Source organism: Belonocnema kinseyi, chromosome 7 (genome assembly GCF_010883055.1).
Source record: "Belonocnema kinseyi isolate 2016_QV_RU_SX_M_011 chromosome 7, B_treatae_v1, whole genome shotgun sequence".
Classification (NCBI taxonomy): domain Eukaryota; kingdom Metazoa; phylum Arthropoda; class Insecta; order Hymenoptera; family Cynipidae; genus Belonocnema; species Belonocnema kinseyi.
Window position 1 is genome coordinate 80,027,880 of NC_046663.1, and position 16,904 is coordinate 80,044,783.

The 16,904-nt window shown below is 32.4% G+C and overlaps 1 protein-coding gene across 2 annotated transcripts in view; it reads right to left on the reverse strand.

Annotated features, from left to right (window-relative positions):
* Positions 1–16,399, reverse strand: part of LOC117177542 (serine/threonine-protein phosphatase 4 regulatory subunit 1-like) — a 414,898-nt gene extending 398,499 nt beyond the window's left edge. Inside the window, exon 1 of one of the 2 annotated variants that reach the window (XM_033368334.1) lies at positions 16,275–16,399. Coding sequence is in view for 1 of the 2 variants with exons in the window: in XM_033368333.1 (XP_033224224.1) it covers positions 15,697–15,724 (28 nt within the window). In the remaining variant the exon portion in view is untranslated. Of the gene's footprint in view, positions 1–15,696; positions 15,836–16,274 lie in introns of those variants that run through there. The other variant, XM_033368333.1, reaches the window with a different exon arrangement.
* Between the last annotated feature and the right edge of the window lie 505 nt (positions 16,400–16,904).

The following is a 16,904-nucleotide window of genomic DNA, read 5'->3' on the forward strand; positions in this document are numbered from 1 at the left end:
TAGAAAAGTTCTTGGTTGAAAATTTATCTTTCTTGGTGGATAGTTTAACTGTCTTATAGGTTAGGTCGAGATTGGGGATTCTCTCTGCTTATGCCAAATACATTTATTTACGTGCCTGTTAAAGATTTCGAAATTCCACACACTTATCCCAATTTTGTTATATCAAAACCTTATAAAATCGCCTCGCAAAATATAAATAAGAGATAGCCCTCCTTCTAATCTATTATTTTCATTATTAAATTTATATTTTTAATTAATTATAAATTATATATATATACACATGCATACATGCATACAGATTATATTTTGTGTGTGTGCATATATATATATATATATAATTGATAATTTATTAATAATATAAATTTAGTAATAAAAAATAATAAATTAGAAGGAGGGCCATCTCTAATTTATATTTTACGAGGCGATTTGATAAGGTTTTGATATCACAAAATTGGGATAAGTGTGTGGAATTTCGAAATCTTTCACAGGCACGTAAATAAATGTATTTGGCATAAGCAGAGAGAATTTCCAATCTCGACCTAACCTATAAGACAGTTAAATTATCCACCATGAAAGATAAATTTTCAACCAAGAACTTTTCTACGCAAAATGATGAATTATTAATCCAAAAGGATTGAAGAACGAATTTTTTATCCAAAATGAAGAATCTTCACCAAAACAGTTGAATTTTCGATAAAGAAAGATAACTTAAACAAAATAGTTGAATTTTTTAACTTCAAAGATCGAGTCTCAACGGAAAACTTTGAATAGTCAGCTGAACACGACATATTTTCAACAAAATATGTTAATTTTCAACCAAATAGTTGAATCTTCAATCAATAAAATTATTTTTGAAGAAAGTAGTTAAACTTTCAACCAAGCAGTTCAATTATCACCCAATGAAGATATTTTTTTTTTAATAATTGAATTTAAAAAAAGAGATAATTAAATTTTCTGTCAAATAATAAAATTGCTAGCCAAAAAGATTAATTCTTGAATAACAATATAATAGTAGACTCTTCAACCCCTCTCTAAATCTGAATCAGCGATAAGTGTACCGCTAATTCAAATCATCGTATATACGTTGGAAAATAAGTGAAATTTAGTTGTTAATCAGTGAAACTTCACTGATCAGCAGCTAAATTTCGCTGTTTTAGCAACGTATATACGCTGATTCATATTTAGAGAGCAAGAAGAATGAAATTTCAAAACAAAATAGATGGTTTTTGTTATTGGGTTCTATTAATTCAGTTCACATTTAAACGGGAAAAGGGGTAAATTTCTAAAAAAAAAACTAAAAAAGAAGAAATGCTTTAAAATAGGAAAGGGGAATAGGGGAAAGAGTGTGAAGTCTACAGAATTTTATAAAATTCAACTTTCGTTTATCTACAATTACCTCATTCTTTTGGGTTTTCCCTGACATCCTTTGACTAACTAGAATTCCCTGACCTTCACCTACTCTGCTTATTACCTATTATTTTTTAAACCTTTTAAGAGAATAGAAGTACAAAAATTAGGACAACTAGAGACGTTTCATGCAAGATTGGTAATTCGAAGTAGGAATTTCGAGTTAAATAAAAAGAGCGATTCTCGATTTTTTTGTCTGGTCTTCCCTCTCTCTCCTTTTCGTCGAATTCCTTTCGACGTGAATTCATGTCACATACTTGGAACGAAGCCGCCTTATGGCCCCTAATTCTCTAGGTTTCCATCGTGTAAAGACTGTACACTGTAGCTGTGCTTAGTTGTTCCACGGCGAGAGAGAGAGAGAGAGATAATTGTAGTGGTAGAGAGGAAAGGGAGGAGGACAAACGTTTATCATTCATATCGCAGGCCTACTTTGGGCCCTGGAGCGAAGCCTTCGCCTCTTAGGAGGTCTGTTCCGTCTCTAATATAACAAGAGAGGGAGTGAGAGAGGGAAACGCCTCGCCGTCACCCGTCTCCCGTCAGGCAGTCAGAAGAGGAGAAGAGGAGAGTGTCCGCCCGGAGGTCTGGCGGTGGGTTGAAGGGGTGGTGGAGAAGCAAGAGGATTCTTCACGATGGCATTCGTGGAATGCCATGTAATAATCGAGCCGAGGAGGCGCCACCGCTTGGCTCACCACAACAATCCTTCGCTAAGCTGGTAACCCCTGAACTCGTCCAAGGATTTCAAAATCGTTATCAAACGCTTAAAAAATCACGAGGTTTATTTCGAACAAGTAATATCGATGGTTTCTACGAATATTAGGCTATCCTCTCGTTCCCGTTGTGGAAACATCTTTTATATGTGCCTTTCAAGATGGCCCCTGAAACTCAACGCTGGCAGTAAAATAGTAAATGACGTGGGGTCATCTCAAAAAGCAGATGAACGCTTCCGTAATGGGAAAGAAATGACAGCTTATTATTCGCATTATCCATTGATATCCTCTTGCCCTATTACAAAAAATATATATCCTCACTGTGGAAAAATCTTCTTTATTTTTACTGTACATCGATTGTAAGCTTTTTCTACTCACGTGGGATAGAAAGGGACAAGACCGACAGGCGGGTCAAGAGCGATTTTGCAGATAATATTGCGATTCCTTAATTATTCTCATTCGTCTTTCTATCAAATAATCTATTTTATCGAGGAAATGGTGCTATTAACCTAATCTTGAACCCTTTACTTCTTGCTATATATTCATAACAGTCATGTACCAGAGTGGTCATAAAAATATATTTTTTGAAAATTTCTGCCATACTTTTATTCAGAAATGGTTCAGATTGGAACAACTGCAAGCAAGTCTTTTATGGAGTCTAGGTTTGCTAAGGAATTTTTATTTCAAAACTAAATCAAGATTTTCGATCAAACTCTTAAGATTCCTAAAATTAAGGTAATAGTATAAAAATATTTAAAATCAATGACTTTTAAAAAAATCTACCCTCATTCCAATTATGATTTCTTTTTCAGCAAAAGAAAATTAAGCTAAATGGCTAGTGGGTATTTAGTTGTCGTAAATTTGTTCCGTTTTCAAATAAGAACTTATTTTAGAAACCATGAATGATGCAAAAACCACGACGTGGATTGGATCCAGTTTTTCAACACCGTGAATTGATAAGAAAGACGACACGAACCAAATGGGAACTGAAAGAGGTTTACTTTCGAACGCCAGAAAACATGAAAAAGTGATGCTCGAGATTCGGTCTTGAATTGCAACTGTGCAACTTTTGTCATTTTATATTTAAAGCAACAACGTGTTCTCGAATTTGAATTTAATGAGAAGAATAAATCATTTTAATGTAACGCGAAAGGTCGTTGTATCCAGGAACGAGGGAGAGGGGGTTAGGGGGATAGAACCAGATGAGGACCAAGGGGAGGGCAGAAAAAAAACCGGTATTTTTGCGTTGAGCTTCGAGGGGTGCATTTCGTTGCGATTATAAAAGCCAGCCAACCCCCGGTGGTGTGTCTAGACGACGTGGCCTCCGATCAAAAACAGACCACCGAACTGAAAAGGCTGAAAGGGCAAGGAACTCCTCACAATGCCAAGAAATTAAATTTTCTTCGTACCTAGCTCGTCGCCCTCCTTTCTTTCTCTCAATTTCTCTCTTTGCCCTTGCCTCTCTTTCGATCAAAGTCCGTGTTACAAGCCGGATAAAAAAAGAGAACGAGCGGTGGTCCCGTCAAAAGTCTCCAAAACGCTGGAACGGACATAAAGAGGAAACAAGAGGGGTTGAAGGGTTTTCTTTCATTGCTGGGATTCTGGTTCCCTGGGGTTGCACTTACATTGTACGAGGTAACCCACTTTCCGTTATTTCGAAAAAAATGACTGTACAAAATCTTCAACTAAAATAACTTTGGAAGTGGGTCCTAATGGACTCGCAATCGATTGCAAGGTGGCAAAAAAAATATTTTCAAAATGTCCTGACTTTTCCCTGACTAATATTTCATTTTCTCTGTCCATTAATATTTAACTAACAAAATTCAAAGATTGCAAAATAAAAAAAAATCTTCAAAAAATGGAATAAACCCATTTTAAATTTATTATTCTTAAGGTTGCCGCAGTCTAATTTAGTTGAAAAAATGACCCCTTTAAACATACTACTTTCGTTAAATGAAATCACAATGACCAACCCTATCAAAATATGGTTCAAAGAATTTTCAAAGCAATTTGTTCCCATGATTTTTTCTAATTTTTTTCGACTTTTGACTAATATTTTGAAAAACTACTGTTCTTGTAGAAAAAAATTAAGGTATTTGTCGGCGTTTGTCGTAAAATTGGAATATTTCATTTTTGCATAACCTATTTGATGGATAAAAACGTAACCGTTAGTTGTAGAAGACTGGCTAACGAACTCGTTCTTCCTGTTAGGGCTCAAAAAAGTCTGCCAAAACACGACTTGATCCTTTTTTTATCTTCCAAGAGTTATCGTGTGTACGGACGACCGGACAGACCGTAGTCATCGGCAGAACTTGATTTTCGGTTTCAGGGTTCTCAAAACGTGCAGATCTATTGAAATACTAAGGTCAGAAATTTCATGAGATTCTAATACTTTCTCAATCCTAAATGATGAGAATTTAAAAAAAGACGAAATGTAATCTTCCATACAAAAACAGGAAAAATAGGATGCTTATTTTTTAAAAAATGGGGGAGTGGGAGCTTCCAAATAAGCATGTAAGAAGGTTCAGGCTAATCATAATGGACACTATCACAAGTATACTGCATCTAGAAAAATGGGAGACTGCGAATTTCCGATAAGTAACCCATGCGTTGACTCACTGGAGAGTAAACATTTTTTCGATGTAGGTGAGAGGCTTGCGGATCGCTAGGGGAGAAAAGCAACGAAAAATCCTGAAATGAAGTTTTGCGTAGGTGGCCCCGTAATTGCACCGTGTAATTTTTTTACATCAGACCGATAAGCTGGGAAGACAAGATATCTTACTCGGACAAATGTCGCAAAATGATTAATTTGTTGGTGATAAATTGAGAAACATTGGAAATCCCAAACTTGCTTGTTTTTCTGTTTTTAAAACATAGCGATTTACCAAAGAAATCCAATTAAAATTCGTGAAATGAGGCATTGCAAAAGGCTACAAGACAATGTGTAGTGCTCAGTTTGTTTTAAAGTGTGTTATTTGACACTTTCAGTGATAAGTTTTTTATCAGCTGAAAATGACTTCTTTAAACACAAAATATAAAAAAATTCGATACTTCATGGTCGATGAGAGTAAGAAAAAATATATTGACACAAACGTAGTTATGGGCTGATATACTGTACAAATCAATGATCTGGAACGATTTTCTAAGAATTGAATTACATTATCCAAATGATATTTGCATTCAATCGATAAATCTATATTTACAGAATAGTCACTAAAATCTTAGAAAAAACGCACGATCGTTTAAATTTTGTAATTCAAACCTTAAAAACAAAAGAAAAATCATTTGTAATTTTCAGAACTAAACATCAAACGAAAGTATTCAGGATGAAGCGAAGCCATAATCCAAGCGTTTCGGAAATAAAACATTCAAAATTGAAAAATTTTAAAGTAGTCTTCAAAATGGGAGTAAATCCCCCGGTAACCATATTTAAAGCCTTAAACATTAGATAATGTTCAAACGGAGAAGCGTCAAAACATGCTACAAAACCTTTCAAAACCCAAAAAACTTTTTATTAAAGCTTTCGAAATTGAACAATTTTCAGTTAAGGGAATTATAAAGTAACTCAATAATTACAAAATTCAATTTTATAATTTTTGAACTGCAATTATTCAATTATGAGCGTTCTTAATTGAAAAACTTTAAACTTATAAGTAAATTATTTAAAAATTTGCATATCCATTTAAATTTACAACCAATCAACAAATCTGAATTCTTGAACCCTCAGACCTTTTAATTTAATAAATGAAAGTTTTCAGTACAGCTTAGTTTCAAATTATTCAGTTTTTCCGAAATTAAACATTTAAATCATACGATTTGAATTCATGTTTTCAACTTTGAATACAATTTTCAATGTAGAAAGCTTCACTGAAGTACCTCGCCTTGTCAAGTTTGAAACACGAATTCAAAATAGCAAATGTTTTAATATTTTTGAACCGAAACGCTTAAAAATTAATTATATCAATTTTTTTAACTTAAGCCTGGAATATTAAACGATTTTAAACTTGAAGTGCCTGAAACTGCTTTATGTATGCTTGGATTCGCCAGTAATTTTTAAGATTTTTGACTAAGTGAAATTTTAAGGTATTATCAGCATAAAGTAATTTTCTTATGAATCTTTTCCAAATGGGAATATAGATTCATTAATGTGCCATCCAAGGCAGTGGTCGGCAAACTTTTCCCCCCACTTTACAGGTAATAGATGAGGACTTAGGTAACATTGAGCAAGCATAAATAGTTGAACGCAGTTTCTCTTCGGATTATAGTTCGAGGGGCCCTAGATAATAAAAAATGCAGAGTGCTGGGTTCTGATAATGTGCGTTTACTCGGAGGGGAGGGGGGGCCTGGAGTATTAATTATTCCCAGAACGACATGTGTACAATTCGCGTTTTGTGAAGATTTGGGCTCAAGATTAAAATTTCAAAAACGCAGCATTGGAAAATGGAAAGGAAACATATTTTTCTTGAAATATTAGTGTCCACGTTTTTCGGGCTACAGGATAACTCCCCCCCCCCCCCACCCAAGTTTGCATTTCCAGCGGAAATAAATCCGTAAATTTTGTTTCGAAATTCAAATATTAACACGTGTCCGTAGGCTCTTCAAAAATCCATTTGATTAACACAGGGAAATTTTGGATTTTCGAAAAATCGACCTCATGCCCCAGCGTTTCATCGAAACGTGCCAAATATCTTAGGGATTGAAGAGTAGTGTCTACGAAATGACACAATTAAACATTGTTTAAAAGTCATAGGATATTTACGAACTGTTCATTAGTAATTATTTGTATGAAAAAGACGATGGAACTGGCTAAAAATGAACAATAATACGTAAAAACATAGTGTTTTTATTTTTGGATCATATTTGGGGCGCTGCAGAGGGGGGAAGGGTTTAAAAATAAATTTCATAGGTGTAGTTTTATTTCGTAGACACTATTCTTCAATCCCTAAGTTATTTGGCACGTTTCGATGAAACGCTGGAGCATGAGGTCGATTTTTCGAAAATCCAAAATTACCCTGTATTAATCAAATGGATTTTTGAAGAGCCTACGGGCACGTGTTAATATTTCAATTTAGAAAAACGATTTATTTACGCCGGAAATGTAAAGTGGGGGGAGGGGGGTGAGTTGCCCTATAGCTCGAAAAGCGTTTGTTGGACCACCCTATTGTGCATATTTCACTGCTATACTGCATTTCACCCTATTGATTCAGCGCGCCGGGGATGCTATCAGATCCGCAAAAGGCTAACAATATTTATACATCTAATATTTCGAGAAACATATGTTTCTTTTCCATTTTTAACTGCTGCGTTTTTTAAATTCTAATCGTGAGCCGAAATCTTCACAAAACGCGTATTGTATACATGTCGTTCTGGCAATAATTAATACCTCAGGGTTGTTGTGAAGGGATGAAATTAGTTTTTTATGAAGTTTTTCACTAAGATTGGTTAAACTATAATTAATTGGACATAAATGAAGAAAAATACATTTAATTTTCGTAAAAAGTTGCAAATGAACTGATTAATTCGAAAGAGATACCTTCGTTCAGTGCGATTACCCCCTACCTCCATCTCCCGGGTAAACGCAAACTATCTTGAATCCGAAGAGAAACTGCGTTACGCTCGGCAGGGGTTCATTGTTAGACGGGATACTCAATGTGAATAAAAATTTTTAAATAAATTTTGTTTTAAATTCTTATATTAGCGATTTATAAGCCTGAAATTCGGAATCTGATGTGACTTTTTTGCGATTAAATACATCTAAACTTGTACTTGGGAAGTTAAAAATCAATGATTTGATGGAATATAATGAAAACTTAATTTTAAACTAAAAGTGTTATAATACATTGACATTTAGTATTTTAATACGTTTTATAGATTCCTTTTCATCGCAAGAATTCACAGATTTGGAATCTCGAGGTTTCAGAAAGCTAATTTTGAAATTGAGAATTTTTTGTTTCGAATTTTAATCCCCGTTACTCGAACTGCTTAATAATGGAAGCGTCAATGGCGGGGTGAACCTTCTTGGTGGCAGCAGGTACTGCCACGAGATTTTGACTTGAGCCGCCGTGACAGCTAGGGCTGTCGCGCGGCAGTAGTTTGCCGACCACTGATCTAATCTAATGGTATGTGCAATTAGAAATACGTTCACTACTCCAAAGGTGAGATCATTTAAATCGAAACTTGAAATTCAAAGGAATTTAAATTGCATTAGCGCTTTTAAATAAAAATAATATTTAGTTTGATACTACTTTAAAGTATATTGAATGTTTCAAAATCAAAGCTGCTTAAATTGTAGAATTTTAAACTCTTATTACATTAAAAAAAATTACAATTGACTGAATTAAAATTGAATTTGCCTAAGATAAACAAATAATTTGTCGTAATGTGTAACTCTCAAAATATAAATATTAAAAATGATAAACCCTTAAAATTGAATTATTCGAAAAAAAGTTTTTAATAAAAAGTAATTTTTAATAGAAAAGTTTTTTAAACAGCTATCGCAACTGAAGGGGAAAAATATTTGCATTGGTATTAACAGATCGTAAAAATGCTGATTTTAATGTTATGTGTTAGTATGGATTTTAAAATTGATAATATTTTTAATATTAGGTAATTGAAACTCAAGTATGTAAGAATTTCTTGATACTTTTTTATTTGAATGAAAATTAAATTTTCAATTATTTATAAACAAAACAATTATTAGGAAATTTAAATTATGAGTATAAAAAATTACAACTTTATTGAATATTTTCTTTAACAATATCAAAGTAACGAAAACTAAACCTTAGGAGATCAACAATGTTAATGCCAAAAAAAGTTTAGTTTCTACCTTTATTTTAGACTTAGAGTGACAACGGTCAAATCCAATTTTATGAGGGGTCATACACAAATTGATTATTCAACTAAACAGTTGAGTTTTTAGTCAATGAAGAAATGCAAATTTATCTGAAATCTTGAATTTTGAAGCAAAAAATCTGAATTTTTGATGAAAAAAAGCTAATTTCCAAAATAAGGATCAAATTTGAAATGAAAAAATAAATTTAAAAAATGTGTACCAAAATAATTTAATGTTCAATAAAAATAAAAAGAGATTTAAATTAAATAAATCAATTTTCAACAATAAAAGGCAAATTTCCTACAAAAAAGTTGAATTGTCAAGCCGAAAATATGATTTTTCAAGAAAGAAGTTAAATTTTCAACATATAGAAAGGAAATTTTAACTAAAATGATTAATCTTCAACAAATAAATGATAATTTTTTTAACCAACAATGCAATTTTTAACCGAAAAGAAAATTTTACAACATAATACGTACTTTTTTAACTGAAAAAGATCAAATTTCAACAAACAATAGAACAGTTCAACTATCTATCCAAAACATTTATTTTTAACTAAAAATTGAAAGTTTCATCAAATGACAATACTTTTCTACAGAAAAAGAAGAATTTTTTAAAGAAATAGTTAAATTATTTACTAAAAAAAGATAAATTTCGAACGTATAGCAGAATTGTTAAAAATTAAATTAAATAACAAATTCAATAAAAAAAAATAATTAAATTTCCAATCAATCAGATGAATTTTCAACTAAAAACAATCAATTTCGACCAAATAAGAAAAGTTTTCAACCAAATAATGTAATTTTCAAGCAAAAACATGAATTTTTATAAAAAGAATTAAATTCTCATCCAAGACAGGTAAAAGTTTAATTAAACAGTTTTACTTTCAGCCAAAAAAGGTTAAATTTCTACGATTAACAATAAATTTCTAAATCAAAAGAGATGAATTTTAAAACTCTTAAAAAATGTTCAATCATAGAGAACAAAATTTTAATTTAAAAGGTTGAATTTTCAATACAAAAAATGAAATTTGTGCAAAACAGTTCAATTTTCAACAAGAAATAATGCTTTTGGACGTTTCTTCAATGAACAGAATTTATATCCATACAATCCCGAAGTTTATAAAATCATGGTAATATTTTGTAGAAGGGGGGGGGGGTAGTTCAGAGTAATTTTTAAGGCATTTTACACGGTAGTAGGGAGATTGCAAATTTCATAAAAATGACTTACGTAATTTGTGGATGACCCTTAAATTTCAAGCTCGGTTTATCAAAAACTCCCTGCCTCTTTCAGGGTTTCTCTGCTATTTCCTGACTTTCTAGAATACCCTGATAAAAAGAAGTTGAAGCGTCTTCAATTGGCTTGTTTGTGTTCTTCGTATGTTTTTATAAATTGATCCTAATAATAATTTAAAGGATTGGATGGATTTTTCTACTGAGAATGTACAAAACTCCAGGTTTAAATGATTAATTTACTTCCATTCCCTGGATGTTAAAGTGTCCTGAACCAATGGGCACCCTGAATTATCTCTAAGAATCATAACACCATACTTTTATAGGGTAGAATCATCAAACATCATTAGAATAGACTAGAATCATTACACTAAAATAGAAACAGAACAAAGAAAGTATGTTTTTGAAAACAAATGAAAGTTGGTATACATTTGAAAACAAATGAAAGTCACAAAGTTAATAAACGAAAGCGTTTTATCACGGAGGATCTTAAAAGAATGCAAGGGCATGCGATACTTAGAAAATGATCGAGTTTACTAGTGTTAGGTTCCCTCGGCTTTGTTCCTACAATAATAAGGATTTTGTCAGAAAAACTAGGGAAAATATAATGAACATGCTAACGGACGTCCTCGAACTCTTCGTTTGTGGAATGATTAAGAAAAAAATTATTTTGACTAAATTTGATTAACGTGTGTGTATATTGAGGTTTCGTGAGATATAATTCTCCACGGCTTTACTTCCAAATTACACAATATTTTTGACCGAAAACTTGGACCAAGTAAAACCGTAGTAACTAATGTCTGAGAACTAATATTGTCCATATTAAAATACAGTAAAGGGCATGTGGTACTTAGAAAATTATAGATTTTACTAGTTTCAGGTTCCCCTGGCTTTTTTCTAGTATAATAAATATTTTGTCTTAAAAATTTGGGAAATGTTGGAGAACATGCTAAGGAACGTCCCTGGACACTTTTTTTGTTAGTTAATTCAACAAAAAATGTATTTTGCTAAATTTGACTAATTTCCCTGGCGCTTAGGAATTAGTATCGATTTTGTCAGTGTTAGGTTCCACCGGCTTTTTTCGTAGATTAATAAATATTTTGTCTTCAGAACCTGGGGAAAGATAGCGAACATGCCAACGGACGTCCCTGCAGACTTTTTTGTGGGCTAATTCCAAAAAATTTTGATTTTGCTAAAAATGTGTGTATATTTGGAGGTTATGTGTGTTACAATTATCCCGAACGTTACTTCCAAACTACACAATATTTTTGGCTGGAAACTTTGGACTTACAAATAAACGTAGTAACTAATCTCCCGGCACTAACCTTGTTTGCAGGCAATCAAAAAAGTTTATTTCATAAATAATTTCCAAATTATCGGAATGGCAGAGATGAAAAACAATCCTAACATCAAAATAATGCACATGCATAAAATGTTTACGTAGCATAATAAATTTATTTTGTTATTTATCCCTCAAAAAAGAAACCGGGGACGTCCGTTATGATATTTGATAGCATCTCCGTATTCAGTTTGTCAAAATTTTCATTTTTGTAGAAAAAAAGCCGAGGTAACTGAACCCGATTTATCACACGGCGAAGTATCAAATACCCTTAAGTAAATTTTCTTAGAGGTTGCTCTTTTATGTATGTTTGGCTTGAAATACCAGCTCAATCTGTGACATTAAATCCTGATTACTTCTATCATTCTGATCATTTTTTCTCATCGAAAGTTCAAAAGAGACCTAGAAGTCCCAGAATAGAATCCTTCACTAGATAGTGGTCTAAAGGAAAGACACAAGTTAGTCGAACTGATAAACGACCTCTGGAATGTTAGATAAAGTCAGCTAGGACCAGCTAAAAGTCATCCACAACAGCTATGAAGAGACGTGGTACAAGAAAGAGAGAAGCTTTGCTGCTTCTTCTCTCTTTTACTACAACGAGTAGAAGAAGCTATATCATCTTGCAACATCCAGCGATCTTTTACAATGAGATTCACTCTCATAAGCGATTTACATCATTTAATGGGCCAAAGCTACGTGCGAAAAAAGATGCTCGACAGATATCCTGATCGAAGACCTGCAGCGATATCAATCACTTGTTTAACAAAGCATACTTTTGTGGTACTTATTTAAGTTAATGCATTAAGATTTGTAAGTAAAATAAATTCCGGGATCACGGTAATTCAGTAGTTCATTTTTATATGAAAATGGGGATTTTATTAATCTTTAAAAACTGTTCATAACATACGGGTATGTCTTGAATACTGAACGAAATTACCCTCTACTAGTAGCACTGTTTCTGTAGTAATGTTTTCTATACATTACTGTGGTTAAAGATTTTTTCCTAGATTGATTAAAAAATCTGTTAACATTTCAGCGCTTTATTCTGATAACAATATATTTAAAAACATCAAGATTAAAGGTGGAAAAATTAGATTTAAAAAACATAATTGAAAAACGATCATACTTTAATTTAAGAAAATGGATTTTTTCAGTAGATATATTTTGATTCCTTATTCTCATAATTTTTTTCTAGTGCATTCTTTTCAGTAGAGAAACCTGAGTTGTTCAAACAATTTTTATAAGTAAACGAGAACGAAATAATTCGAAAACTCAAAAATTACTATTAAAAAAAAAACTACGTTTTCTGTATTTCTTTTCTTGGACGTTTAAAATACTTTCTTATGTACCTTAATCAGTTGAAAAGATGCAGATGTTTAAAACCTTGTTTAATTCCAACTGAAAAAATGATAATGTGAAAGAACAAAAATTTAAAGACATCCTTCACGAAAAAAATTAAATTTCATTTCTACAGTCACAACTAACATACCTTGCTCTGATACGCCTGCTTACTTATTTTATAAAACATTTCAAATATAATAAAAAAACTATGAACTGAATGAATACAACCCAAAAAGATAATACAACTATTTTTGATTGAAAGTTCATTATTCTTTATTGAAATGTCTATTACGTTTTGTTGGAAATTCAATAATATTGTTAAAAATGCATGCTTTTTCGTTGAAATTTCGTATGTTTGGGTTAAACATTCAACAAATTTCGTAAAAAATCGTCTTTTTTTTCTTAAAAATTGAACTATTTTGTTAAAGCTCCATCTTTTTGATTTAAAAATACATTTCTTTTGGTATACAACCCATCGTTTTCGGTTAAAAATCAATCTGTTTTTGTTGAGGATTGAACCATTTTATTAGAACAAAAACCCTTTTTTATATGAATACACCGGTTTTTAATATAAAATTGAAAAAGGTTTAGGTTAAACTATCAACTATTCGATTTTTGTTTGATAATCCTACTACTTTGTTGAAAATTCATTTTTTTTTAAAGATGAAAATTCAATGTTTACTTTAATTGTCAGGAATTTCAAATGAATATTAGTCCCTGCATTAGTTTCATTTAAAAGAATGTATTCCCCTATTCTTGTGAAAAATCTTATTTCCTCTGCTTTTAGAGTATATTGGCGACTTCTTCGCTGTCCACGATGCCTTTCAAATGTGCAAAATTAGCCAATAAATCGCTTAGGATATACTTGAAATTGGTATTTTAAAAATCTCGTTCAAAGCGTTTTGTTTTCTCATGCCTTAAACTTCTGTGTATGATTCTTAAAAAATCTATCGATACATTAAAAAAGGGACAAAGCAGGAAAATTTGTTTAAAATGATCGAATTTAGGTGCTTCAGAAAATTTGTCAAATTTAAGGGTAAAAAAGGATAAGGTAAAAAAGGGGAGGGGGGCTTTGTGATCCCCGTAAATTAGACTTTGCCTACGAATTTTAAATTTGATTAAGAATACGTATACAAGTTTGAGACTGATTGAACTAGTTCCTCAAAAGTTGGGAACAGGGGAAGCTGAAGGAAGCTCATTTTAACCCGTATAAAACATATTGCAACTATGGACTACTTGCAAGGGGTGATTTTCTTGGAAGTGCTGATGCGAGGCAAAGTATAGGTAGTGTCTGGTCGAGTTTATGCACCCCGAGAGCTACCAAGCAACACGACCCTGCGCACGACAGATGGCAGTAGCAAGTGGAAAAAGATCAGTAACCCCGATAGGCGAAAGACCCCGGACACCTAATTCTTTCCGGCCCTTGCAGATGGCGCCACGAGACGGATATCACTTTCTGCGTCTTTCATTCTCAACAAAATACAGATTATTCATTGTATCTCAATATATTTTAAAGAGACTAATAGCCAATGTCATATCTAAGAATGGGATGTTACTGAAAATTACAATGTCACGGGTAACAAATACTTAGATGAGGTCAACTTTCCAGAAACTTGCGACTCGAGATTGAATAGGGAAAATTGAATTTCAACGATGTAAACAACTACTAAGGAATCGGTGCTAAAAGTGTTGAAGAATCAAAACCAGTTCTTGCCCTTATGGTAAATATGAATAAGTGATAGAGCGATGATTCAGCTCGAATAATCAGCTTGATCAAGAAGTTGAATCAGAGCTAAAACAGCCATCGCTTACAAGTTCAATGGCACGATGGACGACTGAATCGAATGAAATGAGCGTGAACTTATTCTGCGCAGATAAAGTAATTCTTATCGAAAGTTATCTTAAAATACACGTTTGTAACTGATAATTCACTAGTAATAATCAATAGAACTATATTAGAAATATTGGAAAACTGTTTTAAATATACATATTTTCCAAACCACAGATTGTTATGTTTACGCACGTATATAACCTTTCTTAAAAATAAATTTCAATTTTCTTTAGTATCCAGGAAATTCTTTCATGCCGGCTTTAACCATTTATTTTGTGACTTATTTCTGTAATTGGCCTTTATTGATAGAAATATGGATTACGTGCTTTGACTGTTTAGAAAAATATACTTGAAAAAAAGTTTTGTGTTTGCATTAAACTTGACTTTTTACAAATAAAAATGCATTCGAGAATCAGCAACAAATACAATTTGCGATAAAACCATTCACATATTTCTTATGGCTCCTTAAATAATTAAATTATTAAAAACATAACAAATTCTTTTTTTCTGCCAATTTAATTAAAAATAATTAGAGCACTGAATGGTATGTAAGTCATGGTATCATTCCCTGTGCCATAGATGAAAATACATTCTGAGAATCTCGATCTCCTTAAAACATTATTTAATGAATGCTTTTGAAATGTTTTGATTAAAAAATATATGGTTGTCACTCAGTTGATAAAAACATCTCAGCTGACCTAATCTAATTACAATGGTATATGATTTAATTCTGTACTCCAAATAAAAAGACTATCTACGTTTCTACGAAACCGTAACTTTCAGAAACTATTTAATTAATTTGTTGTCACGTACTTAAGTGCTTAGCGTGGTTCCAACGAAATGGAAAGTTATTTATATAGTAAGAAACAAAAGAAACTGGCTATACGTTGCGACAACGTTGTCGCTGTTTTCATTAGGATCGTATTTTTGTGTCAAAGAGATGAAAAAAGATGTCTAATTTGTTTGAATGAAATATTAATAAGGAATAGTAAATAATTAAAACTTACACATCCGTAAACAATGAAATTCGGGCATAAATGAAAGCACCACTTTTAAAAGAACTTTCAGGCAGAAAATAATTTGAAGCAGGGTCAGTTCAGTGAAGACAGTGGTAAAATTTCATCTTTCGCACTTGCAATAAGCACTCTTGGTGTAAATCATATTTGTCTTGACAGATCTACACAACGCGTGTTGTCTTCCCCTGTCAGTTTTTTCTTTTTTGTTATCCTACTAGGGAACTGCAGAGGTAAACACCGCAGAAACCCTGCTAGGTGGCGCTCTCAGTGTCCGTTGAAATGCAATTGAATGATTCCTAGCGACCATGCTCTAAAATCATCGAATCTGCAAATTTTAGGTTGGTTTGCAGATATCATAGCATGAGAGAAGCATTCTCAATTTGACACCAGGTTTTTAGAAGGAAATCGAACAACGGCATGACATTCGCAGAACTGACCTAACCTCGAAAACCAGTACTATGCGGCACTTACGCGAAATCGCACGCAGTTCGGACATTGGCATGCCTCGCGGACCGACCTCTTGCACCCACGGAATGACAATGATGGAAGTGAATTGATTAAACACTTACCCTCCTCCGAGTCTTCCAGGTCTTCATTCTGGAGGTAGGAAATATCTGAAACCCACAAACACTACGGGTTAGCAGAAAAATCCCTCGTGTTTTTGGGCAACTTCGTCCCATCCACAGTCACTCACCCGCCATCTTTGCTAGCGGCGAAGGTGGCGATAGGTGGCGTGACAAGCATAATTTCTTCCTCCAAGAAGTCATATTTTTCAAATATTTGCAAAATATGTATTTCAAACAGAAACAGTTTTTAGTCCGACTATTAAAGTTATCATGGAGAATTCATATTTTTCATTTAAAACTGTAACTATTTAGTTGAAAGTTAAACATACTTTCTCAAACATTTATCATATTGGTTGAAGATTGATATATTTTGTTGAACATCAGTTTCATTTTAAATAATTTTTTTTTTCAATTTGTTAAGAAACAGTTTTTTTTTAGTTGAAAATAAATTTTCTGAACTAAAAATTTAACTAATCTATTCCTGGCTGAATATTGGTGGTTTTTAGTCAAAAATTCAAATATCAAATTTTTCATTGAGAATTCATTTTTTTTTTTTTTAATTCAACTATTTAGTTAAAAATTGAACTACTTTCTTAAAAATGTCTTATGTTGGTTCCAGATTGATATATTTAT